General features: G+C 43.6%; 1 protein-coding gene across 1 annotated transcript in view; it reads left to right on the top strand.

Annotated features, from left to right (window-relative positions):
- The window catches only part of Adamts9 (ADAM metallopeptidase with thrombospondin type 1 motif 9), a 171,965-nt gene that overhangs the window by 124,381 nt on the left and 35,217 nt on the right, over positions 1-12,367 (top strand). Inside the window, exons 29-30 of the mRNA XM_028773009.1 lie at positions 2,237-2,410; positions 11,666-11,836. Of these exons, the coding sequence (XP_028628842.1) occupies positions 2,237-2,410; positions 11,666-11,836 (345 nt within the window). The remainder of the gene's footprint in view (positions 1-2,236; positions 2,411-11,665; positions 11,837-12,367) is intronic.

The following is a 12,367-nucleotide window of genomic DNA, read 5'->3' as shown; positions in this document are numbered from 1 at the left end:
AGGCTTTGCACTTCACTCTTCATTTAAGACATGTTAATTGTTTTTAATTAATAAAAGCATTAGCTACAAGTTGCCTTCGATGTTATGATAATCAGAAGCCTGAACAACATATTGTATGATAAAAGTTTCCTGTCTTCAATTTGTCTTATGCAGAATTATGAAACTGTAAGAAGTGATTATTAAAATTATAGACACTTACAACTCGTAGTTCCTTACCTTCACTGCCCATTAGATACTTTTTTTTAGTAGTGATAGCATCAAAAAGAGGTTTTGAGGGTCTAGGGAAATATAGCTCAGCAGGAAAGTATATGTTTTACCAGCATGAGGATGGAGATTATATTCCTGGTACCCAGGTCAAAATCTGACAGCACTTGTAGTCCCACTTCTAAGGAAGGCAAAGTCTGGAAGATCTCTGGTGCTTGTTGGCTAGCCAGTATAGCTAAATCTGTGAGTTCTGGGTTCAGTGAGAGACCTTTTCTCAAAAAAGAGAGTAATTGGGGAAGAAACCCAACATTGAATACTGGCCACCATATGCATGCCTGCAGACATGTATTTCACCACTACCCGCTACATACGCAAATTTTGTTTACTTAACAGCCTAATTAGTACTAGACACTCTAAAGATCTTTCCCATTTTTCTTTGTTGTGAAAACGTTATTTTTTTTAACTTACCAGTTTTATATCAAATTCAAGTGTGTTCACATTATTATTCTCTTTGTATTTCTGTTGCATATTGTTCTAGAAGTCTATTCTTGGATTTAAGAGTCTAAATAGCCAGAACTCTTTGATTGTTATTAATGACATTTGAATATTTCTATCTTTTGTTGGGTAACTCTACTCCAGTCTTTTTCCAGCGCAGCCAGTGTAAAATATTGTAACTCACATAGCCCCTGTGAGCATTAAGTGGCTGTTGTTTGGAGACAAAGCCATTCACAGTATTTAAGAGTCCTCCCCTTATCCTTCCCAGAACATAATGACTTTAAAGTCTGGTTTCTTGTGGGTCACAAACTCATTCAATTCAATTAATCCAATTAAACCCAAACAATGGCAACAATGTTGGGATGAAGCATTGTCTTCCGCTCCCTTTGATGTGAGCTATGAGCCTCTTCCCCAGCATAGATTACTCTGAAACAGTAAGATCTCCCAAGCTGCCTTCTAAGAAGCAGCCTAAGCTGCAGAATCGCCCACTTGGGTTTACATACATCTTGACAGAATTTCCATCTTTCACAGAGCACCTTGAATTTTCCTACGAGTAAATTGGACAAGCATGCAAGTTTAAAGAGCCTGGTTCTGTTTTGAAAGACCTCCTCTTAACTGCATGGCATGAATGTCTGATAATGCTGTTCCTCAACACCAGACAAATTAGAGATGGACTTATGCCCCCCAAATTGCTAATAACCTTTACTAACCAAGTGCAGTATTATGCAGTTCTTCCTAATCAAAGGTTGCCTTTGGTTTCTGACTGCCAAAACCTTAATAAAGACAATAATTCTTGGCTTGCCCATAAGTGAGATTATGCAACCAGCAATGAGGAAACCATTAAAAAATTAATTTAGGGGAAAGTTAATTGGTGTTTTGCAACTTGGTCAACAAAATGTTTCATCGTGATTAATGGGATTTTTCAAGGACTGAAAACATTAAGCCCGAGGAAATTATTTTTCCTTATTAGCTTTTATTCTTCATCTATTCACTTGAGATTATAAGGAGGCATAGATAGTTTAGTGACTTCCATGATTGAAACAAACAAACAAACAAACAACAAGCAAAGCAATGTTCTGTCTCCAGGAATAGAAACTAGAAAAATAAAAGGGGCAGGAGAAAGTCATTCTGCTTATATGGCCTTAATTTATCAATGTTGACTCTCTGTGGGCTAGGCTATAGAACTGTATCTCCCAAATTTCACAAGTCATACATCTTGCACAGTGTTCCGTTTGTCTGTTTCAATGCGGCACCATGACTTCTGGATTGTGCTGTTTCCCCACAATCTCTCCACCCTCTGTCATCCACTGAGAGCTTTGGTTCCTCCCCACTTGTGGCTCCTGCTCCCTGCCCAGCACTGGCAGCGAGTTTCCAGCTTTTAGACCTTGCCTTGGTGTCCTGCTCCTTGGAAATGAGAAAGCATTTTGACTGCTGTGAAAATCATTGGATTAAGAAAGCATTGCCCTCCTCTGTGACCCACCCCTTCCCGCCCTCCAAAAGGAGCCCAAGTGCCTACTTACATCCTGTGTCTTCTCAGTGCTCTGTGTCCTGTGGCCAAGGCGTGCAGCAGAGGCATGTGGGCTGTCAGATCGGGACACACAAAACAGCCAGAGAGAGTGAGTGCAGCTCATACAGCAGACCAGAGTCGGAGCGTGTCTGCCAAGCCTCACCATGTCCTCTCTACACTTGGAGGGCAGAGCAATGGCAACAAGTAAGTAGAGCCATGAAGTAAGTGCACACCAGCCTGCGTGTCGCTCCACCCCCTTGTCAGCATCAGATCCGCACCCTATGGAGCTTGCAAAGCCATTGAGCACAGTGGCATTGCTGGCTCCTTCCCAAAATCTTTGCTATCAGGCTCTAGGCAATTCCCGTTTGTGTTTCTCCCTGTGTTCTTGAATATTCCAGAGCTGGGTTCACTGAAATGGGAAGGAAAAAAAGCTTTGACATGCCTCTGGCCAAGAGTATAAGCATAGAGACAACTTTCACTTCACAGGAGGGGAGATGATGGGCGGAGTATTTTAATATGTCTTTGGACTTGGTTATTCTGTGTTAATTTGAATAGCCATAACCTGCAAGTACTTGAGGTAAAGCTTAGTCTGTATTTTTCCTTTTTCTGTGCCATTGACTGTCAGGGAGAGAAAATGAGCTCTCGTGTGAAACACTCACTAATTAGGATCGAACTTCCAGTGGTTTGCACAAGTGGTAGAATCCTCAGGAACAGTTGAGTTAAATGCAGAAATAGGCTAGACTTAATTTTTCCTCTACTCCACAAGTTAATGCTTGACTTTAGCAGACATTTAACTGTCTGTGCTGGAAAGTCTAGTTGCTGGGAGAGGAGGGTAAGCGTGGTATAAAACATTAGGGGGAGGTAACCCCAGTTTCCAGAACAGAATGCTGGGTTATAGAAAGAGTAGGGCAGAATTAGAAAGTACCATCAGATCTGCTGAGCCTGGAATGACATGAAATATGCATGCTGCTGAAGAAGGAAGATGAAGAACCAGCCTGCACTGAGACTAGCTTGAAACCCAAGGCAGCGTGGTTTGAGGGTGATTGTTCTGCACTTGGTGCTGTGCTGGGAGCTTTCTGTTCATCATCTCATTTTATCTTTTGGACACCTAGATGAGGTGAGAATGATCATTATCCCCCTTTTCAGATGGTAAAACTAAGGTTTAGACAGGCTTTGCCAGGTGCCCAGGGGTCCCACATCTGGCAGCTAGAGGAAGCCACACGTGACCCTGTTTGATCTCTCTTATCTTTATGATTTTCTACTGTATTCTGCACCCGTGGGATTGGCTTTCCAGCCCTGCTCTCCTCGTCCCTTCCTGGTGATGGATCCACTCCTTGCTCCAGTGGTTCATCTCTTTAGGACCACTTCCTTCTCCATCTGCTTGGTCATGGTGCTTGTTTTCCTTTTAGACTTTTCTTGCTTCTGTCAGATAGTATTGGGAACAATACCTAAGACAGTTAAGTTTAAGATTATTTGAACTTGAGCCAGACAGGTTATCAGGAACTTGTATGCTTAGAATATCACTGTGGTGCCTATCTCAGCCGTGCCATCAGTAGCCACATGAGCAGGAATTCTTATATCTCTGAGTCTTGGCTTCCCCTCTGTAGGATGGGAATGGTAGTAGCTTTGTAGAGCTGTTATGAGGAAGTCGGAAAGGACACTAATCTGTCATCCATTGCAGTCTCAGGACTGTCTGTGTCAGATAACAAAGAGGTTACCTCATCTCCCTGACTCACTGAGACTTTGGACTGTCTTTGGGATTCCTACTTCAGACTCATCCCTGTCCATTTTCTCCACCTAGCTCTTCATGTCATACTCAACTCCGTGTCTCTGTCCCAAAGATCAAGAAGTGAGAAAGTACTCATACATGAAGCAAAGCTAACTGCTTATGCTCTAGCCACCATTTGAGAGTTCGAGAGCCAGTCAGAGCATCACAGGCTCCATTCTCAATTCCTTCTGAATCCCATAAGGTAGAAAACCACACACGAAATGTGCTTCAAAGCTTCTGTCTTTGCACGGGCTATGCAGGTGGGCCTTTTGAAATCCTTCCTCAAATATTGCTATCAAGCTCCATATAGAAAGACTTAAGTATGGTGACACATGTCTTTAGTCCCAGCACACAGAAGGCAGAAGCAGATAGATCTGAATAAGTTCAGATCTATAATAAGGCCAGCCAAAGCTGCATAATGAGACCCTGTCTCAAAGGAGGAGGAAGAAGAGGAGGAAGAAAAGGAAGAAAAAGAGGAAGAGGAAGACAATGACTTAAGGAAATGGCCTGATGAGGCTTGTCTATAGTAAATTCAGCCAAGCTTAACCATAGTCATGGAAAGAATGGGCTCCATAAATGATTAAAAAATCATAATAATAACAGGTTCTAGCATTTACCCTTCTGCTGATGTGCTTTCTCGAAAAGAGGAGAGTTTGAAGAGACACCAGATTGGTGAGGGAGAGTGAAGTTCAAGGCAGCAGAAGAGAAATAAGCCCCATCAAGCCCTTGTGCAAGGCACAGTGAGAGCCTACTGGAGATGTTCTCATAGCACCAAGGCTTAGAGGGAAGGTTGAAAATCACTAGATAGCCATCTTAAATAACCACAGCAGAATGCTGTCTCAGTCCCACTCACTTGCAGCAGGGTTACTTTTGAGACTGAAGATGTTCTTATTAAACAATAAGGTGATGCTCTCTGCACAGTGCAGCACCTCCCAGCCTCCCTGCATCACCTTCACTCTTCCTGTCTACCTCTGGTCTCTTCTCATCACCTCTTACTCAGCTGCCATTTGACTTTCTCTCATCCCTGCGCAGGCTTATGTTCTAGAGACACATCACTTAAGGTTGGTTACACCTTAAGTGTTAGTTAGCTATCGAGGTGCATTTGCTACTAGGCCCATGAGCAAATGACACCCTTCTCCTATTAAGAAACAACCAGGGAACCTGTATCAAGCACAACTTTCACATGTTCACCCTAAGTTGGTTACCAGGGATATTTCCTACAGCTGCAAAGATTTCGAACTGCACAATCACAGGGAGAGCTTTTCCTATGGGGTACAATGTAAGGAGCTTCCCTTGAATTTATCCAGTTCAGAGATGCCACAGTGGTGATACCAAGGATAATAGAACATAGCATTTACTAAGAAATGAACAAGGCATTTGATGAGTATTTTTACATAAAGTGACCTATTGGATTGCTTCCTTAACTCATTGATGTAATCTTGTTTTATCCCATGTATTGTGAAGAGAAACAAGAGGCTGCGATAGGTTTATCCATCAGAGCTCTCACATGTAAGGTGAGAATTTGAGACCAGGGTCCTGAACTCTAGAACACAAGCTGTATGAATCTGTATCCGTGGTCCCATAAGAATGGTCCCATCAGAATTATTTCAGTCCCTTCATTGCAGTGCCTCAAGCCTCCTCTTGGAGAGTTGATTTCAATGTATTATTCACTTTCCTGGGTTGCAACACCCACCTGCCTCTGCAACCAAGATTCTCTGTGCTGTTGGGGAACTCTGACATAAGGATGGTAGGAAGGTCCTGCTGCTAGAGCCAGTCTGCTCAGAGTGATGCCTGTGGCTGTGCCAGTGAGAAAGACTGGCAGCTGTTTAAGATAGGGACTTCATTTTCCAGAATTTTCCCAGGATCTAGCATAGTACCTACAGCACATAAGATACCTTTGAGTAGTTGAATTTGTGAATGAAGGAACAAAAGATGGTGGGAGGTGCAGGGATGGGAGGGTATGGGCAATGCCTGCTTCTTCAACTGAAGAATAAAGACATTCCAGTGTCTTCTGGATCTGTTAGCAAATGTTCTTTCTGGAAGAGCAGCTGCTGTGTTTTCTTGTCACAGGGCCATGAACATGCTGTGACTTTGTAGAACTGCCCGATCTGTTGCTGTTTGCCCCAGAACAGGAATCGGGGCCTCTTTAGAGCATATTTCAAGTTTAAGAGCATTTCTTGTACTCAGCTGTAGAGTGAGTCCCAAGTTCATCTCCCTAGAATAGAACAATTGGAACGAGCAGCAATTCCTTGGTCAGTTGAGTGATAAGATTTTCCTGGTGTTCACAGCAGGAGTGGACAGGGCTTGGTGTGTTCAGAGTTAGACCTTAACCCTTTATTACCCATTCTCTCCTTCAATTATTCAACAGCATGTGTCAGTACTGTGAAAAGTACCAGGCACTGAACATCAGGAACATCTGAGGTTTGGGAGTTTTGTTGTTGTTTTTCTTTGGTTTTGTTTTAAAATCTCCAAACATCAAATCCCATCATCTAGAAGTCTTTGCTGAGTCTAAGTGTCATGATGAAATATGTCCATAACCCCAGCAATGAGAAGCCAGCTAGAGCTACATAGGGAAACCCTGTCCAAAAAAAAAAAAAAAAAAAAGCGCTGAGCAGGTAATAACTCAGTGTAGAGAGCTTGATTACCTTAGGAAGACCTTGGTATCAGGCCCTGCCGTCCTGAGAAAGGATAAGGTAAGACGAACTGAGGTACAAACCCTACGCACTGTAATCCTCACCCCTACCCAGGCTGTAGCTGCTCACCTCCATCCTTACTAAATCATGAGATGGTCCCTCCCCTTCTGGCCCTGATTACTCATTACTCCTTCATTCCTTTTCGTCAGCTGCCATGCACACTACACCCTTCGGCATCATGAGGATGCCAACTCGTTCCTCTTTTCTACTACATGGCTTCTATCTCAGTATCATTATCTATTCTGGAATTGATGATGACTTACATGATTACACAGGGGACCCTTAGGATTAAGCCTCAGTGGTTATCTAAGGGGCATGTGAGACCCCAAGCTGAGAGAGGCTGGCTCCCTGGCTGTCAGGCAAGGACAGAAACCAAGTTAGAAATCTAAGTTAGACTTCTAATTCACAACACAGACCCGTGCCCTTTGCAAATGTTAATCAGAGGACAGATACCTCCACAGCAGTGTCTCTGCCTCCCTTCCCCATATGAATGGCTGCCTTTTCTTTCTTTTAGATAACAGTAGATGAAACTGTTTGTCCTTACCTTTCCTTGGGACATAAAAACCCAGCGAAAGCAACTAAGCGTTTTCAACTTCCCCAGCTGGGTCTGTGATTCATCTGCCCACATGCTTCCCAACAACAGTAATCTGCTACCAGAAATGACAAAATCTGTCCTCCTTGGGGGAAACATCCTTTAACAGGTAGAACCTGTGGATGCCCACTGGTTTTTCTTTTCCCCCTGGTGGTTAGGAAATTGTAACAAGATATGTGTTTCAAGATGAAGAACAACTTTATTATAATGTTTAAGGATTTCATTGAACTCCTATTTAGACCATCAGCCTAAAGCTAATCGGCATGTTGAAAGAAAATAGAACCTTAGGGATTTATTTTAGGACTTCCTCATCACCCTCTGATTCTGAAAGTTATTTCTGGTTAGCTTTAGCACCGGGGAAGGCATGCACCCTGCAGGACAATGGATGTGCCAGCCTGTTTAACCTGACACTGTGACTATTTCCTTTCTGCATCTAATGCATGCTGAGATACAAGAGGCCAATGCTGCTACCTAGCCATTTATTTGGTTGTTGCTTTATTAATTCAAAAAGCCTTAATGAAAACCTAGAAAACTTTCCAAAAATTGAAATGAGGTGGCTCAAAAGGTCTATTTTCTTAGAACAGTCTAGATGATATTCCAGGATAGGAGGTGCTGTAGATTACTGAAGACAAGGGAGGTAGCATTTACCAAAGCTGAAGCACCCCAATAGCACGGACTGGATTTACTTTCCCCATGACTTTGCTCAGACTTAAGTTTCCAAGAGAAAAAACCTTTGTCACCTGGTTTCAGAGCATGAAAGAAGTCAATTATTTACCTGATTTAAATTTTAATTTCCCAGAAAGTTTTATTCTGGGTAAGTTTTCTCCATGCAATTCCCTGCCCCTGTCAAAACAGTTTTTATAAGAGTTAACTATTCTTCCAGATGGGAAGAAAATACTCAGTAGAAACTGTTGAAGAACCCTGATATTTCTGCTGGGAGCTGTTACTTATTGACACTGATTGAAGCCTTATGGATTAGTGAGAATGTACTTGGACTTAGCAGGATTTAGTTTAGGTTTAGCTGTGATTTTGATGTTCCTAAGTCCTAATTTTCCAATAAATTATTATTTTTTCCTGTAGGTGAAATTTCCTCCTTCCGAGGTCTATATGTCTTTTAACTTTCAGCAAAACATTATCACTCCCTAATAGCTGCCAGTTTACTTCAAGGAAAACCAAAAACTCCAAACTCCTAAAGCTTGAACCAGGGAACCAGGCCCAGATGCTTCCCACTAGTTTAAAGTGGTTTAGAGTCTTCTCCCCGTACTGTGATTTCAGGTCATGTTTGTGTCTCTAGAAATGGATTGGTGACATGCCAGCTATGAAAGTTTGCTTCCAAACAGCTAGACTTTTAAGAATCCAACAGTAAAGCTACTGGGATGACCAAGCATGTATCTTTTGCTTCCTAAAAGAACAATGACTCATGAAAGACAGAGGGCAATATCATATCATATCATATCATATCATATATCATATCATATATCATACGCTCGAACAACTTCACTGCTAGGAATAGACTCACTTGAATTGAAATCAAGTGTTCAAATTGTTGTCTGAATGTCCATGATAGAATCATTCATAGTAGCTCAAAGGGAAACCACCACATGCTCATTAATAGAGGAGTGAATGAATGAAGTGTGGCGTATCCACACACTGGACTGTCACCCAGCCTTGAAGAGCAATGAAGTACTGAGACGTGTTCCAACTTGGAAGAACTTAGGAAACACTGTGCTAAGCGAGAGAAGCCTAGCAAAAAAAGGGCACATACTGGGTGGGTCTCTGAATGTGAAGTCCCCAGAATAAGCAAATCCATGGATACAGTAAGCATGGTCATAGTTGCTAGGGTCTGGAAGAGGGAGGCAAGATGAATGACTGCTTCATGGAGACAGATTGGAGTGATGACGATGTTCTGTCAACTGGATCGTAGCAAGGGCTGCACAGCATCGCATTCAGGGTCATTGAGTTGACATTTTAAGATGATTAAATAGTGGGTTTAAGAGATGGCTCTTTCTTTTTCCATTATGTGTGTGCATACATGTGTGTAGTCATGTGTATGAATGAGAGAATTTGGAGTCACACACATATGAGGTGGTCAGAGGGCCAACGTTATCTTTTTTGAAAAAACCCTGAGTTGTCCTTTGCTGTGTAAATGCTCAGCTAGATGACCTTCTAACTCCCAAGATCTTCCTGACCCATTTCCCATTTCCCCCACAGGGGTGCCGGGATTACAGATACTCAAGCCATTCCTCCAGCTTTTACATAGGTTCCGAGAATTCAAACTCAGGTCATCATGCTTGCATGCCGAATGTGTTTACAACTGAGCCATCTCCTAGCGATTGTATTGTGCCCCCTCCCCTTTTTAAATCACGCACACATATAGTAGATATAGAGTACATTAGGAAAGACATTTCAGAGTGAAGCTGTGCCTCAACGCAAATGCCTTTGAGGTAAAGCAGATAAGAGAGAATTCCTGCCTGTGCTGGCTAGTTTTATGTCAACTTGACATGGCTAGTCATTTGAGAGGAAAGAACCTCAGTTGAGAAAACACATCCGTTATATTAGGGTGTGAGCATTTTCTTAATTAGTGATTGATGGGAGCGGGCCCAGCCCATTGTGGGTGGCACCAACCCTAAACTAGTGGTCCTGAGTTCTATAAGAAAGTAAGCTGAGCAAGCCATGGGATGGAAGCTAGTAAAGCAGCACCCTTCCATGGCCTCTGCATCACCTCCTGCCTCCAGTTTCCCCCCTGTATGAGTGTCTGTCCTGACTGCCTTCAGCGATGAACAGTGATGTAGAAGTGTCAGCAAAAGAAACCCTTTCCTCTGCAAGAAGGAAATGGTTTTGGAAATGGTGCTTCATCACAGCAATAGGAAGCATAAATAAGACATTGCCATTGGGCATTAAAAAGAGAGGGGTCTGTGCTCTCCCTGCAGAGCTTAAAGTAAGGAATTCTGTAGGGAAGAATGCTGGCAGTACAGCCAAAGCTTGCTGATGTTCTGTAAGCCAGGGCAACACACACCCAATCTCCGGGCAAAAGACTCAGCAACTCTCGTGGCAGAGACATCAGCCTCCCCGCTGCAGCTTTCTGAAGTAGTCCAGACTTAGAATGCCAAGTGACAGCAAAGCTTTGGACAGGCTTTGGTGGCCAAGCAGATGACAGAAGTCTACCTTCCAAGTGGAGTTTGCTGTTGGAAGGAAACATTGCATGAGTTCTGTTTTCCTTTACTGGGTCATGGAAGTAATCAGGTATGGCAGGGCAAGTGACTTAGGCTTGAACTGTTTCAGGTTCTTCAACTAAGACTTGGAGATGATAGTCTCTGCTCCTTCACACTGTCCAGATGTCCCCCTTTACTGTCCATCCTTCCTACTCAAATAGCACCTTCCTGACTGAGAATGAGGGAAGTCCTGATTATGGCTACCCTTGTCCATCAGGACCTATTTTCAACTGGAACTGGGTGAATATTTGGTAGGAGACTAGAGCTGACAGCAAACCACCTGCCAGAGATCAGGCTCCTCTCCCCTCCTCTCCCCTCCTCTCCTCTCCTCTCCTTTCCTCTCCTCTCCTCTCCCCTCCCCTCCCCTTCCCTCCCCTCCCCTCCCCTTCCCTTCCCTGCCTTGCCTTCCCTTTTCTCTTCTTTCCCCTCCACTCTACTCCACTCCCCTTCTCTTCTCTTTTCCTCCCTCCCTCCCTCCCTCCCTCCCTTCCTTCCTTCCTTCCTTCCTTCCTTCCTTCCTTCCTTCCTTTCCTCCACCTCCTCTTCTTCCTCTTCCTCTCCCTCTTTCTTCTTCTTTAGACAGGGTTTCTCTGTGTAGCCCTGGCTGTTCTGAAACTGGCTAGCTTCAAACTCAGCAATCTGCCTATCTCTGCCTCCTAAGTGCTGGAACTAAAGGTGTGTGCGCCCCGTGCCTGGTGTTTCCTTCTCTCTGTCTCTCACTCCAACTTCCTTCCTTCTCTTGTTCTCTTTCTCTTTCCCCCTCTCTTTCTCCTTCCATTCTTCTTATCTTTTTCTTCCTCCCTTTCTTGAGTTTTCTCTCCCCTCCTCCTTTACTTCCTGTTTTTCTTCAGTAATAGAGAGTGAGCCCAGAGTCTTACACAGGCTCACCAAGTGCTCCACTGCTATGCTACATCCCTGCCCATAGATTCAGTGTTTGAGTGAGTGTTGAATTAAAAAAAAAAAAAACCTTGAAAGCCTCATCCAACCTGGTGTTCATTCATTCACCCTTTCGTTTCCTCATCCAGACAGATAGGCACGGGAAAACCATCCCTATGCTCAGGTGCCTAGATAGAAGCAATGGATACCTAGGGATCTCACACTTTAACAGCTGTCTAGCTAAGTCATCGAACTAAAGAATAAGGGCTTGAAGCTGTGTGAGGCTTCATCTCACCCCACCCCATTTGTCTCTTGCAGTGTACCAAGACATGTGGTGAAGGCTCCCGGTACCGGCAGGTGGTATGTGTAGCAGAGGACCAAAGTGAGGTGCACAGCACACACTGTGACTCAGACCAGCGGCCTCCAGACCGTGAGAGTTGCAGCCTACAGCCCTGCGAGTACGTGTGGATCACAGGAGAATGGTCTGAGGTATTGTCCTGGGGAATCTGTGATGCCTTCAGTGTAGGAGCAGCAGAGTAATGAGACAGGAAACCTACCTCCCAGGTCTACTTCTGAAAATCATGGGTTCTTACCCAATCCCAAGTTCCTTGAGTTCTGCATTCTGTGAGTCACCTTGATTTTCTTTTAATAGCGATAAAAAGGGAATTATGACAGGGCCTGATAATTCATCTGGTGCCTTTAGGTCTATATAGAAGCTAGATATCATGACTTGAGCATATGTAACCTTAACACCCCTACCGGAAGATGGGAAGTGAAGGAAAGAGAATGCTTAGAAATATATGATCCACATAGCATGTTGTATGTAGAGGAAGGACGAGATAGAGACCCTGTCTCTAAACAAGGTAGAAGGTGAGACCAACACCTAAGTTTGTCCCCTGACCAACACACACCTTGTAGCATGTGCACACCACATTCACACAAATGAACTTCAATGTACACCTAGACAAACACACAGATTATATACAAACACACACACACACACACACACACACACACACA

This window comes from Grammomys surdaster, unplaced genomic scaffold, assembly GCF_004785775.1.
Source record: "Grammomys surdaster isolate TR1022 unplaced genomic scaffold, NIH_TR_1.0 220, whole genome shotgun sequence".
NCBI classification, from domain to species: Eukaryota; Metazoa; Chordata; class Mammalia; order Rodentia; family Muridae; genus Grammomys; species Grammomys surdaster.
Note: the sequence above shows the minus strand (reverse complement) of the source record. Positions and strands in the feature narration are given on the sequence as shown.